The following is a 19,871-nucleotide window of genomic DNA, read 5'->3' as shown; positions in this document are numbered from 1 at the left end:
CAAGACAAGGGGCCTGACTTCAGGCCTCGGGAGCAGTCCCGACTCCCCTCAGGGTAAGCACGCAGCTCGCTCTGGAGAGGGTCGGGGGAGGGCACGCAGACTGAACGCTGAATGGCTGGCACTGGTGTGCGTGCCGGGGCACAGGGCCCGTGGGGACCTGGTGTGCCCCAGGCGGCATGCGTGAGAGGGCCAGGCCGTCTGCACTTGCCCACGGGCTGCCATGCCTGGAGCCAAGGAGAGAGCTGTCAAGACCATTCAGGACAGAAGCTGAGAGCCCGGCCTGGGAGATACTATCTAGTCATGACTCCAAAGGCGTGAGCAGCTCTCTTTTCTCTTTTAACTGTGAAGAGAGAGACTTGGTTTTGATCCCTGTCCGTGGTTACTGATGAGGAGTATGACCTTGAACCAGAAGTTCTCAACCTGGGGTGATTTTGCTACACAGTGGACATTTGGTGACGCCTAGAGACATTTTAACATTACAACCCCAGGTCTTATTTACCTTAGAACTGGAAGTTTGTACCTTGTGACCACCTTTACCCATTTCCCCACCCCTGGCAACCGCCAATCCGTTCTCTGTTTCTATGGGTTCCACTTTTTTAGATTCTACAAATGAGTGAGATAATACAGTATTTGTCTCTCTGTCTGACTTATTTCACTTAACATAATGCCCTAAAGGTTCATCCTCATTGGTCAAATGGCAGGATTTTTTCTTTTTTATGGGTAATACTCCACTGTGTACATGTACCACATCTTCTTTATCCATTTGTCTGTCAGTGGACACTCAAGTTGTTTTCGTCTTAGCTGTTGTAAATCATGCTGCACTGAACCTGGGGTGCAGATATCTCTTGAGTCATACCCGTTTCCTTTGCGTGTCTACCCAGAAGTGGAATTGCTGCATCGTATGGTAGTTCTATTGTTAATTTACAGTTTTTTGAGGAGTGGCCAGCTTTCTTCAGAGGCGGTAGTGTGGACAGGACAGGTGCATGAACTTTGGGAGCAGACAGGCACGGAAGACTAGCCAGGGGTCACCAAGGAGCGTTGAGATTCATAGGCACCCCCATTTAACATGTCCAAAACCACGTTCCTGAACTGCCCCACAGCCTCTTACCCGCCTCGGTCCTTCCATGTCAGAAGAGGCGGTTTCCCTCTTCCAGCTCCAGTGCTGCAGCCATCTCCATATCGAGTCCATCAGTAAATTGTGTGGCAGTGTCTTTGAAAAATATCCTAAATCTCGTCCCCCCCCACCACCCAGTCCAAACATGGTTGTGACTTGCACGGCTCTTGCCATCCACTGGTTAATCTCCGTGTCTTCCTTTACCTTAACTCCCCGTCGTCTGCAGAATCTGACTCTTAAAACAAGGTCACATCACTTCAGTCCTCTGCCCCAGTCCTTCCAGTGACGTCCCATTCGCAGTTAGAACCCGTGGCCTGTGAGGCCCGAGCCAAGCTGAGCCTGCCGCCACCTTATCCCCCCTTGTCCCCTTGCCCTCTCTGTTTTAGCCTCACCGGCCTCCACGTGGCCCCTACAACACACCAACGCTTTCCTCCCCCTGGAACCCTCTGTGCCCCGATCCCCGTGAGGCTGCTGTTCCTTCCTCACACCCCTCATTCTCGGGGTGCCACCTCCTCCCACTCCTGTGTTCCAAACACCCAGGTCATCGTTATGCTGCTCTCCCACCTACTGTACTGGGCCTGGCTGCAATTACCCTACTCCACCTGCAGGAATCCACAGCTTAGCAGTTCACGTGAACTTTGAACCTTTTTTTTTTCTGTTTGAGAGGTTTGATATTCTTAAAATGTACTTTTTAATTAAATGCAACCTGAACAACTTCTCCCTACTCAGCCTCTTTCACAGTGAAGCAGTTCATGCAGAGGAAATTGACTAGGACTAGGGTCCATTTCCCTCTGCTAGGATTCTTTATTTTTACAACTGCGAAGAGGCCTCTCAGAAGCATTTGCCTTTCTGCCTCTGGAGCTGCCTAGTGCCTGTTCGTGGCTGACCTCTGCAGAAATCCTTGTTGATTCCATAGCTTCACCTCCAGCCACCTGAAACCAGCCTGGGAAATGTGCAGTTGAAAAAGCTACAGTAATATCTCAATTAAGGAAATGCTTGGGGGAAGGAGTGTTCTAGTTAATTTAATTTTTGGTTAGCTGAGCACAAGCAAAGTTTTTATTAGGAGAAAAGAGTGTATGTAAAAGAAAGCTGAACTTCGGATGAAGACATGCCTTTATTTAAACCCTTTCTCCACTGTTTGAAGTCATGTGACTTTGGGCCTCAATTTTCTCATCTATAACAGGGATAATAGCTATCTTATCAGCTTGTTGTTGGATTAAATGGGGTGACATTTGTAATGTTTAGTGTTGTGTGGAAGCTTGGTAAGTACGGTTCCCTCTTCCCATTTTGTTTTCATTCTTCTTAGAAATAATTCTTCATTGGTGTATGGTATTTTAAAATGTTTTTTTAATATAGAACATTGCAACAGAGGGTCATATTCCCGAAGCAGGTAGTAGTGGATCATTATTACAGAATATGTATGAAAAATTGACCGATCGTTGAATACTTGTTGAGTGTTCATTTTGTTCTAGATACTATGGGAACAGCAGAAACAAAGAGGTGGTTTTATTCTTTTAAGGATGCCTTATTCGCCCATGCATCTTTCTTCTAAAATTGGAATGTGGGCGAAAGTGTGGTGGAAAAGTCAGCATGGCCGGTTAAAAATGCACATCGTTATCTCCTCTCACTAAAAAAGCAGTAAAGGAAGACGAGCCTTAGGTCCACAAAGGAAGGAGAGACGAGCCATCGGCAAAGCGGAGATAAAGTGGCTCTCGGGTACAGGAATAATGACCGCGGGGAGAAGGTCTCGGCTTAGGGTCACCGGGAGCGGACTTGGTCACAGAGGAGCCCGCGATGACACAGAGCTAAAAACGGGGGCTGGTTGGGGGGGGGTGTTAATAATGTGTGTCTGGAACCGCTGGCCTCCTGCCCTTCAGAATAATGGGGAGTTCCCACCTGATTGCAGTGAAGTTGCCTATTGACAAGCCAAACGTTCGCATTGCGGGGAGGGGGTGTGCGTTTCATTTTAAGCTTCTCTATACTGTTCTTTTTAATCCATGTGCATATGAATTTGACTGAATTTAAAAACAATTTTCTACTTAAAAGAAGTGAACCAGCATTGTGTGCTGTAATAAGCACTGTCCTTGCTGTCAGGAGATCGGGGTTCTGGGCACTTGTGAAATTGGACTCAAATGTGGTTACAGTAGTTTACATAGAAAACGCACAGGCTTCTCAATCAGACCTTGCTTCAATCTTGCCGTGGTAGTTTCCATGAGCCAAGGTCACCTTCCCGGCTACCTGGTGTGTGCACTGCAAATACCCTTTGTAGGAACTGTGACATTTTCATGTGCGTCTTGCACCTACTTCCCTAACAAACGTCACATGTAGTTCATGCATCTCTAGAAAGAACACAGGAGACGGGTCAGAAGGCCCGGGTCTGAGAACAGACGGAGATTCACCAGCCACGAATCGAGCTGGTCCCTCGATTTGTCCTGTCGACTCCATAGGGTGAGGGGACATTGAAGTTGTGTATTTGTGTGTGCTGACACTGTGACAGAGAGAAAGTCACTGTCCAGTGGGAGCCCCAGTTAGAACCTCATCTCTCCATCGGTTTGGCTGAAATCCATGAGGGACTGGCTCGTGAAGCCTCTGTCCCACGAGCCCCTGAAGGGCTGCAAACTCGGCCGTGGTTCCTCGGGGTCAGCATGCAGTCGAGGCTGCCTGGCCAGGGGACTGTCCCCCTCCCCGGGCAGTGACAAGTGCTGAGCGTGGGTTCCCTCTGCTGCCGCTGTGGCTGAGCGGTGATTAATGCCATATGAGTACCTCGCTCAGTGACCTTTTAGCATTCCCTGCTGCTCCCCTCCACTTCACATAACTATTGGCAAATATTAGCTTCTCAGGTCATTTCTCCTCATCAGCGACTTTCACAGGTGACAGGCAGGTTGTTAATGTGACTGGCATTCAGCTTTCGTCTTTGTCCCATCGTGAATGTCTGTGCTCTGGCATCTCCTTGGCGATCTGATTACCAGCCCAGCAGTCCCTACTGTGTTAGAACCAGAGTGTCCGGAGCAGCCTGCAGGGTCTGGCGAAGAAGGCAGCTCCCAGGAGGCCCGAGGATACGTGAGCCGGCCCCGCGTCCACCGTCCTCGGTGCGTCAGTTTGGGAAAACCTAATCTGTGGGCTCTGCTTGCGTCAAGGTCTCTGTTAATTCCCATGAACTTCTAGTTGAGCAATGGCATACTGTTGTGGCGAGCCAGGACGTAGGGCTGTGTGGCTTCAGTGTCCGTGCCAGGCCAGCCTCCTTTCCCTCCTGCGCTGTCCCTGTGGCCCTGACCTACTGCCAGCCCGGAGGGCTAGCCCCCGTCATCGGCCCACCCCACCCGAGTTCTCTTCAGCTGCTCAGAACAGTGATGGTCTCGTCTCTTCAGCACGAAGGACTCAGTGAAACACTTTGTATTTACAGCCCTTTACATTTATTTTCACTTCCAGTCTCGTCCACCTCCACCCTTTATTGAAATTCCTGTTCTAGAAATGTTTGATCAGTCTTCGTTTTCCCTAAATAAACAGTAGTAGAGTGCACTGTGGGTAGTTTAATTTTGATATTACATACATTTTAGAGAGAAGTGGCAACAATGTGTCCTATTTTTTTCTCCCTTGTCACCAGAAGTGTGAGCTAAGTTGTTTATCATTTTATACTCACCAAACAGAGATGATTCAGGATATTTGCTTTCCAGGAAAGGAGGGCTTAGAAGTGCCCTAACGGAGCTGACGTTGGTAACTGCGAGTTTGCATTTGGGTAAATAAGAAAGTCGGCGGCTTGCTTGCGCACGCAGGGCCTGATGTGGGATATATTTGTGGAATTCGGTGGATTTTGAAGAGTGTGTAGGCTACGTAACTCAATAATTTAATCAATTGAAAAAGAGAAGGTCAGCAGGCGTTTGGGAGAAGGTGCCGCAGTAGAAGCCGGGCTCCGCGGGAGGCCCCGCCCCCTCGGCTCCTGTCGTCACCCCATTGGCTCAGGCTGCGAGCTGCGGTTCCGCCCCGGCTCTGAGCGCTGAGAAGGGCCAGGGACCCAGGGCTCTTCCCAGGGGTTGGATGGGGGCAGGGTTGTGAGACCTGGAGGTGTCCTATCAGACTGGCTTGACGAGATCTGTCCTTTGTCACATTTCCAATGCTCACACTTCCCACACTTAGGAGAGTCCCATGGACTTGTGCTTTGTCTACCACAGGCGACGATGGCACACCCGAAACCGTGGCTCCCATCATTGTGATTCCCCCCGGCAACAGAAGTGTGGTGGCTGTCCTTTGTCACATTTCCAATGCTCACACTTCCCACACTTAGGAGAGTCCCATGGACTTGTGCTTTGTCTACCACAGGCGACGATGGCACACCCGAAACCGTGGCTCCCATCATTGTGATTCCCCCCGGCAACAGAAGTGTGGTGGCTGGGTCCAATGAGATCACCCTGGAATGCATCGCCAATGCCAGGTACGCGGGGACGAATCCATGATGACTGCGATGGCTCCTGGTTGGTGCTCTCCGGGCGGTGGCGTCGTTAGTCCAGCTGGGCTGTGAGCACAACCCGGAGGGAAGCTAGGCCACTGGCTCCCCCAGCCTTCCCTTGCGACATCTGTATTATCCGTGTCACGTGGGGTATTTAGGTTGGGAAGCAGTGCTTTTCAATTTAGCTTCGGGTCATTGGGGGGTGGGGGGCTTGGAGATTCTAGCTGAGGAGGAGAGAGGCACTAAGGTTCACGGGAAGAGTCCATTCTCCCCCGTCCACTCCTCGGTGTCCGCAGCCTCTGAGTGGTCGCTCCAGACCAAGTTCGCATGATCACACCCCCACGCCGCCGTGCCCCCAGTAGTATTTCTTTTACACGTCCCCTCCCTGAGCAAATGGAGTCATTAGCACTACGGGCCATTGCTGCCATAATTGGCCACCCTCGCTCAAGAGTCCCTGAGCAGAATGTCTGGTCAGTGTGTGCCATAAGGGAGCAGAGTTACATCTGGACTGATTTGCAAATGTCCACTGTTCACCCCACCACAGTTCCTGGTAGAAATAGCTGTGTTGTGCTGAACGCCTGCGATTATTTCTGCCTCGTCCGTGAGTCACAGTTATTGTCACTAATGCCCTTCATTCTCATAGGCCTGTGGAAGAGCTGAGTGTGACCTGGAAGAGAAATGGGGTGAGACTCACCAGTGGGCTCCACAGCTTTGGGAGACACCTTACCATCAGCAGCCCGACGTCTGCGGACAGTGGGGCGTACGTGTGTGAGGCGACGCTGAGAAGGAGCACGTTCGAGCCAGCCCGAGCAAAAGGCTTTCTTTCTATCATAGGTAACGCTCACCCCGGTGCGCTGTGGTGCCACCACCCTCAGGTCGGGAGAGCCCACGGGCTTCTCCCTAGAAACAAGGTAGCAACACCTGCGTTTCACCACCTTCATTTTTAACTCAGCAAATGGAGGTGGAATTGAGTTTATCTTCCAAATGTATCCTGTTTTCCTTTTTCAATAATATACACCCACTGCATCCAAACAGTTGATGTTCTAAGGACTTCCAGGAAATGGCTTGGGACACCTCCAGTGATCAGGCTTGGGAAATAATGTGGGATCACCCTTGTCATGTGTGTCACCTTCCTTTGTGCCACTCAGCTCTTCTGTAACTCTAACTTGGCTATTTTGATCAGTGTTCAGGGATTATTCTGTCACTGTCATTTTTTTTGACCCAGAAGAAGGTTAGAAAGTGTTGGATATTACCTTTCGGTAAATTAAAAAATGAGAACAGAGGTGATTCCTAGAACGAGCCAAGTGTCATTCCTGAACCAAGGAGAACACGGAGATAAAGTTGAGTCACTTTAAGCGCTGGGAACGCTAAGGGTTTAGGACGTGTGCATTGTACGTGGCTGAGGGAAGCCTCGCTTTATTGTCAGATTACACGATTACATTAAATTGTGAGGCGTGTACTTTTATTCCTCTCATTTGTTCAGCTCCTGTCATACTTTTATTCCTAAGTGGCTGTGATCAGGGTCGCAGGGACCCTGTCGAGCAGAGTGGTGGCCACTGCAGATAAGAGGTACCTTGAAGGTCAGCTCCAGGAAGGACAATCCCTGTTTCTTCTCTCCTCGGAAGGGGAACTGAGACCAGGAAAAATCAAATACGTGGTAGCTCCTCGCATAATGTATTGTGCAGTTTCCACTTTGCAAACTAAGAAAAAACAAAAGTTTATATTTTCATGCAAAATGAGCGAAGAGTAGCAAGAAGTACCGCACAAAAGGCCGCTTGCCTTGGGTATGTCACATTCCTTTAAATCATTAGGAAGTGGCTTTGTGACTTGGAAACAACTGCCAAACATGTACTGCAAACCCATCGTCCCCCTGAAAGAAGTGTAAGAATTATGAAAGTGTCCTAGAAAGCAGGCTGAGTCGCAAATTGTTGTTGATTCTACACCAGGAGTGGGAGCCGGTTCTCCGCCGCCTTTCTCATCCGCACCGTAGCTGTAGACGTAAATACCATCCGCCCTCCCTGGAAGATTTTTTCATCAGCTTGACCTAGCGTTATATAAGCCCAATACATTATAGATTGAGCCAGAATTAAAAATTGTGATATGTAAATCTCCAGTAGACAGGACTGTATCACATGAAAACATTTTAAGGTAATTTAGCAAGAGGAGAAAGTTATCTCCTTGTAAAGTAGAATGTTTGTTTCCATCATAATTCCCTTTCAGAATATTTAAATCTATCATATGAACGTTAGTTTTGCATTTACATCTGAATTCCAAAGCAGACTGCTTCTGTCTTCTCTAGAGTTACCATCTCTCTGAGTTCTGGCTTCTAAAGGGATAAGAACACACTTTGCAGCTTTATCATGTCGATTTAAATCCCTTTCATTCATCAGAATTTGCTGTGACAGGTAGACTCTGTGATTGAGTCATCCTGGAACAGCCCTGAAGAGCCTCTGTCAACTCAGAGAGGTTTGGGAGATTATAACCCCACGCCCGACGATCATGGAGTGGGGATCCTCAGGAAATGTAACTGGTGTCACAGGGCTGTCACCGGTGGATCTGTGCAAGGAGCTGTCTGTCGTAAGAATACGCAGATGAAAGAAAGCAGCGACAAATCGGCTTCCAATCACTTTCTCACTGATGAGAGAAGACAGACCAGCGCGCCGTTTCCTCCCCCTGTCAACGTCCCTGCCATGTTGCTTCATTTCTGAGGTTGACACAGCTTGGGGTCTGACTGCAGGCAGCGTCACACCTGCTGACACGCCTGTGGGGCCCCCAGTGCCAGGTAGAGCCGCCTCCGGGGCTGGGCCCGCCATGTCCTCCACCTGCCCTCCGCTCCTGCACTTTCTCTTCCCCTGACCTGCCCTCCACGGCAACCTCCCCGCTTCCCCGCCACACACCGCACGAGTGAGCCATTCGCCTCAGCCACCTTCTCTGGCCCCTGGAGCCACGGTGGCACCTTGTGTGGCACCATCGTGCCCCCAATGTGGCAGGTTGGAAGTGGCAATTAGCCCTCCTGGCAACAGCCCTCAACCAGCATGGCACGGACAGTGGATAAACAGCCGAGCTCCCTCACCCCTTCTGGCGGGGACGTCTCTCTCGGAGGTTGTTTCTACACCAGCTTCCAGAGTTTTCCCAATGGGGGTGAGCCCAGCCCCCCACAGTGGGAGCTCCCTTGATAAGGTTCTTTTTCAGCTGGCCTTGGCCCTCCCAGCAGCGTTCCCGTCACCTCCCAGGTGGGCTCCTGGCAGCGAACCTGGGCTCAGGGCCTGCTTTGGGGGGACGCCAACCCAAGACTGGCCACCGTCTTGCAGACTGAGCACATGCACAAGCCTGTGATGGGGTGATTGGCCTTCTGCCCTGGGCACCACCTCACCTGGTTAGTGAGTCACAGCCCTCAAGACGCCTCTCAGATTCCGCTTGCTTCTAGGAATCTCTCGGAGTCTTCACCCGACAGGAATGAATCTCTCAGCCGTACTGTGTAGCCCATGGCACACGGTGGGTCAGAGACACACAGTGTATACAAGGACGGCTCTGGAGATGGGGCTGGGCTCAGAGTCTCACTGCACCAGCTCACTGGCTGGAACAAGGGCCTCTGCCTCTGCTGGCCTCAGTTTCCACACCTCAAAGTGCAGATATTCGTATTGTTAGGATTGAAGTAATGTCAGTCACAGAGGCGCTGAAGTGGCAGCTTCACTAGCTGTTGGTAGAACTCCATTACTACCTGTCATGTCTTATTAGTTATTTACCATCCATCAGTTACGTGAAACACATTTTGCACATTCACTGTCTCTGAAATCAGACGTGTGGCACAACCCACAGCACCTCCTTTTCTTTCTTGGAGATAACTGGAACCATGGTGCCTCTTGCCAGCAGCGGTGGCATCTTGCGTCCAGTGAGATGCAGCACGCACAGCTTCCAGACACCTGTCCAGACCGGCAGCAGCATCTTGTCTACTTCACACATCAAGCCATGCTGTTTGCACACTTGTCTACTCCCACGAGCGTGCACGATCTGGCACGCTGGCTCTTTCACACCCACTCAAAAACACGTCAGTGACAGTAACTACAGTAGACGGCTATCTCTGTGTGTCTCAGATCTACTCTGGTTTCTTATTCACAAATCATTCAGAAACCCCAGTGAATTATTTTTCAAGTAACACTTTCCTTATAACATCTCTCGGCTAATACCAGTAGCACAGCTGAGGTCGTTCTGATGCCGTAGTGTCAGGTCTGCGAGAGCTGAGACTGAGTACCTGCCAGTGATTGTATCCCACGTGAAATGCTCCCTCCCTGCCTCCCTCCCTCCATCCTGCCTTGGCAGGAAGCAGCTGCTGTGGACTTAGAATAGGAATAATGCTGCTCTCATTGTGAATGACGGAGACTGGCTGAGTGTGAATATGTGAGCGTGCCGTGGAGACTGGCTTGAGAAAGACACCCAGTCCTTGCAGTATTTCTCTAGGCCTGGTCTGTACACACTTAATGAGCGGAGGTATGCCTCTGTCGGGTGAGTTTGCAGCCGTGTCAGCCTGAGTGGTCATTCAGGCAGGTTGTCTCTGCTCGAATGATCCAGATCATTGCAGAATTGATGCCTGAGTTTGCTTCCCATGATGGACCTTCAGCCTCTTCTCCCTAATCATTTCACTGAAGCGCCAAGTTTCCGTTGCTCTTTTAGCTTCCACCCGTTTTAAAGAGACCGTGGGTACAGAAGGCAGGCCAGGCTGTAGTCCACATGTAGTGTCCACACGCAGCACAGTTACAGTGGACACAAACCCCTCTGGCAGCAGGCCCAGAAATTCATTTTCACGCAGAGAGCGGCTACAACAGCCTTTTGTTATCATGATAGCAAAATCGCTGCCACCTTAATGTCCCACGAACTCAGCCACTGTTGAATTTCTGCTGAATAAACTGAGAAGAATACTGCAATTTGCTCTCCAAGGAAATTCCTTGTTTAATACAACCACTATGGTTCTTGGTTGAATAGGCGAGTGGAGTATCTAGAGATATGCAAGTGGTTAAGAGTTTCCTTGGCTGCTAAAGACGGATGAGAGACCCTTGTGCTTTTTTCTCTTAGCTATCATTTTGTGTTCCATTGAAGTATTAGGTCTATATTTTGCAGAAGAAGAACTGCTAAGACTTCAGAAAATATGTGAAGAGGCTGCCCTGTTCCCTGGGGTAGGCGGGTGCCTCCTGAGTTGGTGTTTAGTTTAGATACTGAAGTAGACTAGCTATAAAATACTGTGCTGTAAATATAAACCGTTATGAGCCTCTCGGGACAGTCCTTCTAAATGTGAATTAAGATATTCCATGATTCTAGCCCATAAACTGCGAAGTAGCCATTGCCCGAGTAGTCATTTGCTTCCAGAAACCTGAGACCATAAATGACCTTGGCCTCTGCCCACTGAATTCTGAGTTTGTGTGTATGATGGTAACTGACGAAGTTTTCAAAACTAGTTTTCAAAAGGACTTTAATCTCTTTGAGGCTGTAAGTGTCTCCTGAAATAAACCTCCCTTGCTTAGGGGTGCTTTTCTATGTTTTTTTTTGTTTGTTTGTTTAAAGAGCCACCGTATTTTACTGCTGAACCCGAGAGTCGGATTTTAGCGGAAGTGGAAGAAACAGTGGACGTCGTGTGTCGAGCCATGGGTGAGTGCGGGGAGGCCGCTGAAAAGCAGCCGCAAGACAGAGGAACAGAAGTGGCATTTTCCAGGGCAGAGTAGTCACCATGGGGGGGACACTTTGAGTGCGGTGGTGAGAAAGGGACTTGGGAGCAGAGTAGAATTCAGTCACTATGCACATGACCTTGGAGGTGGTGTTTGACCTTGCTGAGCGTTTGCTTCCTCACCTGCAAAGCAGGGATGATATTTACCCAAGGGAAGAACAAGGAGGCCTTAGCATAGCCTCGTCCTCCTGACTCCCGTCAAACGCTCTGACTCCTCGACATGACTCCTCGACAGCGTGATCCTCAAGACTCAGGGCAGGAAATTCATTCTCATCCACAGGGCTCTGTAGGAGGAAAGATCCATTGGAAATTCTTTAAACAGGAAGCCTTTTCAGCTTTCAGTCGACTTGACCTTTGTTATTCAGGCAATTCCACCACTTGTCCCCATGCTTTGGTTACTATCTGTCCACTGCCACCATTTCATGTCCAGGACAGGCTTTTTAAGGCAAATGCATTAACAAAAGCTATGTTAGTGCCTTGGAGATTGTCAAGAAATGAAAAGGACCTTTGTGTTTTTAATGTTAATATTTGTCCATCTTAAGGGTGGGTATTTTCTTCTAAGCGCTGGGAGGTAAGGATTACTAACAATTTTGTAAATCTTCAGACAGCTCCGTAAGAGCAATATTATCTTACTGTAATGTACAAAAACCAAAGTTCATAATGTGCTGGGGCACAGAGCCGGGAAGATGCAGTGAGATACTTCTTGTAAGACCTCCTCCAGTGTCTGGCACGTACGGGGTGCTCATTCACTACTGGGCAGGTAACCAGCGAGGGCCACGTGGCCATGGAGACAGGAGCCAAACCCAAACCCGTCAGCTACCCAAGCAAGTGCTTTGGCCAGAACACCAGGCGTCTCCTGAGAGCTGAGGCCCTGCGCCTTAGAACTGATACCCACATCTGTCAGCACCTGCGTGTCATTTCTCATTTCTGAAAAGGATGCTGGTGTCACTGTGAGCAATACTGACAGTCCATGGAGATCAGCGTCTAGCCACACGTCCCCTCCTTTCTGTCCACTCTGCTTTGTACAACAGCCACTCCACCCACAAGTCTGTTTCCTGGGCAGCTCTGCTTTGCAGCCCTGGGCAGCTCAGCATGGCCACTGTTTACAGATCTGCTCTGTCTCCATCCCTCTGTCCCAGCTCTCCCGAGTCAGCCTAGGGAGCGGAGGAAAGAGTGAGAGAATGGTCACGTGGATTTTAAATGGAAATATTTTCATTGCTGTGGCCGCACTGTTCCCTTTCTTGTATAAACACCAGCTTGTAAGGCTGACAACTCTGAAAGCGGAGCTGTACGGCAGTTAGAGCCCACAGTACTGCAGGGATAAGGTTTCCTTCATGACATGGAATTGCCGCAAAACAGAAACACTCCCAGTTCCCTGTGCACTAACAATTATTTTTCAGTAAATGACAATCTCAGGCTCTCCACTTAACTAGAGAATTCTCCTTTTTCCTGATTTCTATGGGGTAAACCGCTTGTTAAGTACGGACTTATAAATATAATTTGAGCAGGTCTTTCTACATTGCGTTGCCATCGTGTAATTTACTGCTTTCTCTTAATTTTGACACTGAGAGTATAGCAGTGTGCGAAGTGGTTATTCTTTATGAAAGCTACATCATGTAATTGCTATTAGGGGATTTTACATGAATTGATTATGCTTTTACCTTGAAATGGATTTTTTTTTAATTTCCTGATTTAATGAAAAGTGACAGGAAACACATAATTAAGGCAAAGAACAGAATCTGAGAATACATTATCCTGAACTATTCCATGAAACTATAACTTTATTTATTAAAAGAAGACATCTTACAATTACATAGCATCTCAAACCGAAGAATTTGGGTGTGTTTTTCACGCTGAATCATGTGGAGACTTGTTTTATTTGAGCTGATCTTACATGTAGGGAAACTGAGGCACAGAGTCCTCTGAGATGGAAAAGTGAGCCTGCGATCTCTGCCCTGCGCCCGTGGGCCCGCAGCACGCACGTGTGCCCACTGTCGTTCAGGGCTCTGGATTGGAGCGCTTCGGCCTGTTTCTCCATGCAGCCCCTCCAGGCTGCCCAGTTTACCCCTCATAGGTGGCTTGACCCTCCTTGGCTTCAGGAAGGGTCAGGGAGAAGTCCCAAGGAAACAGTCTTCCCCCGTTGCGAGTCACCCAAGCCACCCAGCAAAGCCCAGAAGGAGCTTGGTGTTTCCCTGGTCAAGGCTTGTCCAGTGTAGCCAGGCTGTTGCGGGAATGGTGCCTGCATGCCGTGTCGCCTGGGCCACACACACATGCTGACCACAGCAAGTCGGGGAGCAGCACTGCTCCTCGTGCTGTCGGGCTGAGGATAAGCCCCATGTTTCCAGCCCATGTTCCGCCCGTGGGAGCTTGTCCCTGGTCCCTGGCATGTACCCCTCCTTCAGGGTGGGCCGGCTGCATCCTGGTTCTCACGGTAATGTCGTTAGGGTGCGGACGAGGGCATGGAGTGATGGCTGGGCGTTAGCTGCAGTCCCACCCCCTACCGCTTAGTCAAGCCTTGGCCGTGCTCCGGGCCCGATTCGCCTCTGGGCACAGGGACGGCAGCATCCTCAGCCTTCCTCTCATCTGCTGTGCTCACAGTCCTAGGGACCAACACAGCTCTTCCTGTGTCCACGGTTCAGTGTCCTCTGTCTGCTCAGCCTTGAAATGCACGCACGTGCTTGGTACTTAACCTGACCCATGGCTCCTTCAGTGCAGCAGCCTTCCGCTGAGGTCAATGGTGTCCCCCCTTAGACAGGGGCTGTTTACAAGATGGCACTCATTACTGCTGGCAGTTGTCACGATGCCCCTGGAGCACTTACGGTGTCCTGGGTACTTTCATACAGACTGACGCGATTCACAATCACAGCACCTCCTGAGGCTGCGATGGTCACCTCCTTTCCAAATGTGAGGGGATGGAGACCAGCAGTGGGAGCTGCTCTGCCCGTGATGGCACAGACCACCTGGGACTTTGCTGCCCCCCGGCTCCTGCCCTGGTGACCGTCGCTGAGCCCCAAGCGGAGCAGCAGAGACCTTCGTCCCCAACCCATCCGTCTGGATGAGCACAACTGGACATGCTTTCTGCCCAGACAAGAGAACAAAGCTGTGTGGGCTGTGGGCGCCCACCAGGAAGGGTCCGCAGCAGGTGCTGGGTGCCCGTCCCCACTCCCTCCATTTCTTCATACAGGATGAGACAAGTAACACCTAACAGGGTGGCTGAGAGGACTGACAGATAAGAAAATATCCACTAAAATACTGCCATTTATTCTTCATGTGAGAGATTCTTGCAATTTAATTTTTTTAATGCCCACCTCTTCCCACTCCCGTGCAGGGGTCCCTCTTCCCACGCTGAGATGGTACAAGGACGCCATCTCCATCAGCAAGCTGCAGAACCCTCGATACAGGGTGCTCCCAAGTGGAGTCCTGCGCATCCAGAAGCTACATCCGGATGACTCTGGAATCTTCCAGTGCTTTGCCAGTAACGAAGGAGGGGAGGTCCAGACCCATACCTTCCTGGACGTGACCAGTGAGTACCGCCCAGCAGCACAGCCGGGCCGTCTGGACCAGCCCTCTGGCCAGGCTGCCCCACCTTGGCTCGCGTGGCACACTCAGGATGTATTTAGTCCCCTGAGGTCAGTAGGGTGCAGGGGCCTGAGGGGACCGCTGGGGACAGCCACCCCTCAGCACTCCTTAACCCACTTGTTAAGCTCTGTGAAGCCCACAGCTGCATCGTAAGGGGTGGAGGATTCCAGCACTGAGCCTCCTCTGACCTGCGCAGTAGAAAACGTTCCCCATTTCTCTGCACAGAACTAGAAGGACCATTAGTGAACAGCTCGTCCCTAACCTTTTCCTTTGGATCTTTTTTCCATTTTTAAAATATTCATTCTCTGTTGTAGTTTTATTGAATGATTATAGCTCTTTCCTGAGTTTCTTTTATTACCCCATTAACAGAAATACGTGGGCACTCTGAAAAATAAAACAAAGGTAAAGGTTTTCATTTTATCTGTGGGTTTTCTTCTTCATCTCCCACAGCTGTGTGACTGCTCTACAGTGAAGTAGAACTTAGTGATGATGGAATCATACCTTTCATGTTTGCCCTTTCGGCAGCAAAATGCTCATCTCCTCAGGAGTGAGAGGCCTTGGAAAAGCAGATCAATGTCAGGGTGCGTGGGGCCGGGGGCTCTTGTCGGCCAGAACTTACAAAGAGACGGGGGAATATTTAAAGATCCACGCATATATTTTGGTAAACTAGGGGTCACCTTCTTGACCCTTGCCCAGGGGTCAAATTCATCCTCCACTTTGGAGTATAGGAAACCAGTGTGGCTTCAAACAGTAGAAATAACTGTAGATACTTAAGCCAGAAACGAGTTTCGATCAGTTAGATTTATTAAAGCATACCTTGCAGTTGTGGGCCAGGATATTATGGGGCAGGGATCAGCAGACTTTTTCAAAAGTGAGAAGTAAAAGGGCAGATAGTGAATGTGTTCAGTGTGGAGGGGCCTGGTCTCTGGAGGCCACTCACCTCTGCTGTGGCGGCATGAAAGCAGCACAGATAATACAAGGCAAGTGGGCTGTTCCAATAAAACTTTATTTACAAAGCAGGCACCAGGCTGGACTTGGCCCCCGGGCTGTGGTGGCCAACCCTCTCTCCAGTGAGAAACCTAGGGCACAGGACTTAATTTCTTAGCCTCAGTGTTCTCGAAATGGAACCAACCCAGCCCAGTTCACAGGGTCCTTGTGAGATCAGATTGCAAATTTAAATGAAATGCTACTTAAAGTTGTTACCATGGCAACGGGGGAGTGAACAGATAAATGATCATGATTTGTAAGTTTAGCAAAATGGACTCTTTTTTTCACATCAAAACAGCTTTAATGAAAGGAAAACATAGTGTATAAAACAATCAATATTTATTCCTTCGTTTAACAAACATTTATTGAGCATCTGTGTCAGGCCTTCTGGGTCCACCAGGCTTGGGGACAGAGCTATGAGGAAGACAGATGAGGTTATGGGGCTTCCAGACAGAGGGTCGTGGGGGAGGAGAAAGACAGTAAAGGCTGCGATAGTTCAGCTAAAGATAAGTAAGTGAAGGCAACAGAACAGGCCCACTGGGGGTGACCCGGGAAGACTGCTGCAGGGGCGGTCGGGAAAGTTTCTCCCAGATGGCGCCAGAGCCCAGACTCGAAGAGAAGGAGGAGCCTGTGCAGAATCATGGGGGGCAGGGATGTGCGTGTCGTGGGGTGGGGAAGGGGTGCTGCAAGCGCCTTAGAGGGACGAGCCAGGCTGGGTGTGTGTGCAGCAAGAGCAGGCAGGTGGGGACGGGCCTGACATGGGCAAGGGGCCCTGGGAGGCGACAGGGAGAGTCAGCCGGGGCCTCGGGGGCTGGCAGGGTGTCAGTCAGCACTTTCCGAGGGCACCCAAAGCTGGGTGTAGAAGGGATTCTGAGGGGAAGCGCAGAAGGCTTGAGCCTGGTTAGGAGGCCGCGGCGTCACTGAGGTGGTGGTACTAGGGGTGCAGAGATCGGGTGTGGGGTGTGTGCCCTGAGACAGAATCAGCGCGCCTCTCGAGCTGCAGGGATTCCCACCAGGGGGCAGCGGAGCCACTGGGCCTCGGTCACCTCGAGTCCTGCCCACTTCTCCCGGGCCTTCAGCCCAGCCCCTCACACAGATCCAGAGACGCAGGGCCCTGCTCCTCGGGGACTCCCGTGTCATCATTAGCCAAGTGGCGGATGAGCCTCGCTGAAGCCTGGCAGCGCCTCTCTTGGTCTGACTCAGGGCTATGGGGCTAGAGGCCCCGTGAACCAGGAGACCCCCGAACAGGGGGGCCCACGACCCGTCCCAGAAATTCTTTACTGAATCTTTGAATTCTGGTTATTTTAACCTTCAGAATGGATCCTAGAAAGTGTGAAAGTGTCATCTTTTGGATGATCTCTAGTACTCAAAAATCAGCTTTTATGACTTATTTTTAATAGTGAAAGCAGCTTGTTTGATTTCTCCAAGTAAATGTGTCTCCTCTCTTTAGCCTTCACCTAAAAGTTCCCACTATGTGCGCATTACACCAGGAGACTGTATTTCTCTTTAGCTGGAAGTAGAGACAGGCAATTCCTGGGAGAGGAATAATGGAAAGTTCTAGTCACTCCCGAAAGGTTTTCATTTTTTTATCACTATCCCTGTCTCTGTGATTAGTTCTGTAAAGCCCATATGGACCACTCCACCAGGCTGGGGGGGGGGGGGTCATTTCTGACAGCGCACTGAGTATGTCCCATTTAACTCCTCTGTTTAGACGTGGCACCAGCATTTACCCAGATTCCAATGGACACCACGGTCACCGATGGGATGACAGCCATTCTGAGGTGTGAGGTGTCGGGGGCTCCCAAACCCGCCATCACCTGGAGGAGAGGTAGGTGGCGCGTGCCTGCCAAGCAACCTGGCCCACACAGAGAGGACCCATTGGGCCAAGGGTACATCAGTCCCTCTCATTCATTCATTCATTCATTCATTCATTCAGTGAGGATTATATGGCCATTTATTGAGCAACACCCAGGTGCTAATGCCAGAGGTACAAGGACACATAAGACAGACAAGACCCCGTCAGCTTCATGGAACCTGCAGGCTAATCATTTTTTAAACAGACATTTATAAGAAAATGTGTGGGTGTCACTTTCCTTTGTCTTAGTTCTTCCTCGGGGGCCTTGGACCTTAAAATCTAGGTATCAGATTTAGACTAGCACTGCCAGGGCTCAGTTTCCCCATTTGTGAAACAAAGGAGTTCTTCCCTGGTAACATTAAAAACTCGGAATCGTAATTTTTTTTAGAAAGATGCTTCTAGTACAGGACCATTTGCGCCCTTCCCAGTTGGACATGTGTGACACTCTTTACTCCACGGTACTTTCACATCCTGTGAAGGTTGTCCCGTCCTGGGCTTTCCTTGGAGCTCCCACAGCCTCTAACGGCAGGCGCATGTCACACAACGGGTGACGCTTATCGTCCGCCCATAACACGCCGTGCTAAACTGCGTCCATCCACGCAGATTAACTGGCCGTGCTGGCTGGACAGTTTCTGGGTGCTTCCAAACTTCCGTTCTTTTCATGCTCCCAGAAAACCCCAGCGGCTTCTGGACTCTCAGAGGCATAACCCGTGCACTCAGACCTTAGCCTACAATCATAAAGATCTGGGAGACTGCAGCTTAATGAGAAGGAGAGCGTAATATAAAAATATAATATAAATATAAAGAAAACTCAAAATCAGTCACCCAAAGGTAGCAATCACAGACATGGGTTATAATCTGTTTAACCAAATCACTCAGTGTTGGACATGGAGAATGTGTCAGTTCTTGTTACTGCACAAATGCTAACGGTGACTGTTTTCCTTATGTTTGTGCATCGAGTTTCCACTCTATTCTGATGTTTCCTCCAGCTCTCTTTTTAGCTGTGGCCCTAAGCATGACCTTCTCTTGAGCCTTATGGTTCTAACACTCCTGTTTTCTCGGCTGTTCTTCAGGAAACCACGTTTTGGCCAGTGGCTCTGTGCGGATTCCTAGATTCATGTTGCTTGAATCAGGGGGTCTGCAGATAAGCCCTGTCCTCATCCAGGATGCTGGCAACTACACCTGCTATGCAGCCAACACAGAGGGATCCCTGAACGCGTCTGCCACGCTCACCGTATGGAGTAAGGACCACAGTCCCTACAGACCCTCCCACTAACCGCGGTTTAAGTAGCGCGTCCTCTGTGTGTAGGTGTCGGTGCCCCTGGACTCTGATCCAATCAGATGATAGTGATTATTTCTGCAACTAACTTATAGAAACCTACTAAGTAATTAATTTTTCCATTTCTAAAAGAGTAATTAGAAAGTGTATTCCAAGATTTAAAGGAGATGGTCAGGAGAGACAAAAGATTGACTTTTTAAAGTCCATAGAGTTAGGGATATTATCCCCAAGTAGCTCAAATAACAAAGCTGACAGGTTAGTTAATTTTATAGTCATTATAGAAGGGAACTGAGTCAAGCATTCAAATCCTAGAAGAAGTGTATTTTTTGTATGCTGGCATGATAACCCAATAGAACACTCCCAGTGTATGAGATATGAATGTCTCCTATATATGAGAAGCAGAGAGGGGGGGGGGGAGAGGGAGAGAGAGAGAGAGAGAGAGACCTGCATTGCTCCAGCTTCTGTTTCTTCTTCTCTCTGTAGCGCAGGTTTCTGAAACGCAGAAGTTATCTGCCAAGGATTGCAGCCCCTTTAGCTCCACTTGCCAGTGTACTTTCCCCTCTGCCTCATCCAGATCTAAAACATTACTGAAAAGTCATTGTTCAAAAAAGAAAAGACAGTGCTCACTACGAGATTTTCCTAAACTGTATGAGGAGAGAAAGTGGTCACTTGTATGAGTGAACTGGTGATTACAGCACCATCCTGAGGAGGCACTAACTTGTGCTTTACTTCCGACCCAGGCAGCTTTCTCTGTGCTGTGGTTGGTAGTCTGTCAGGTGTTCGAAACATACCGAGCTCTGTTTGCGGTGCCAGAGCAGAGTCCACCTCAGAGCTGTGCAGTGTGGGGACACACACCACAGAGCTGTCGCCAGGGCCGGGGAGTGTGGGGTCCCTTCT

At 49.7% G+C, this 19,871-nt stretch overlaps 1 protein-coding gene across 1 annotated transcript in view; it reads left to right on the top strand.

Moving 5' to 3' along the window:
- The window catches only part of SDK1 (sidekick cell adhesion molecule 1), a 687,292-nt gene that overhangs the window by 475,071 nt on the left and 192,350 nt on the right, over positions 1-19,871 (top strand). Inside the window, exons 6-11 of the mRNA XM_088798792.1 lie at positions 5,432-5,543; positions 6,202-6,392; positions 11,115-11,198; positions 14,603-14,797; positions 17,552-17,668; positions 18,769-18,936. Coding sequence (XP_088654918.1) covers positions 5,432-5,543; positions 6,202-6,392; positions 11,115-11,198; positions 14,603-14,797; positions 17,552-17,668; positions 18,769-18,936 — 867 coding nt within the window. The remainder of the gene's footprint in view (positions 1-5,431; positions 5,544-6,201; positions 6,393-11,114; positions 11,199-14,602; positions 14,798-17,551; positions 17,669-18,768; positions 18,937-19,871) is intronic.

Source organism: Rhinolophus sinicus, chromosome 5 (assembly GCF_057876585.1).
Source record: "Rhinolophus sinicus isolate RSI-liver-muscle chromosome 5, RSI-T2T, whole genome shotgun sequence".
NCBI lineage: Eukaryota > Metazoa > Chordata > Mammalia > Chiroptera > Rhinolophidae > Rhinolophus > Rhinolophus sinicus.
This window is presented reverse-complemented; position numbering and strand designations above follow the sequence as displayed.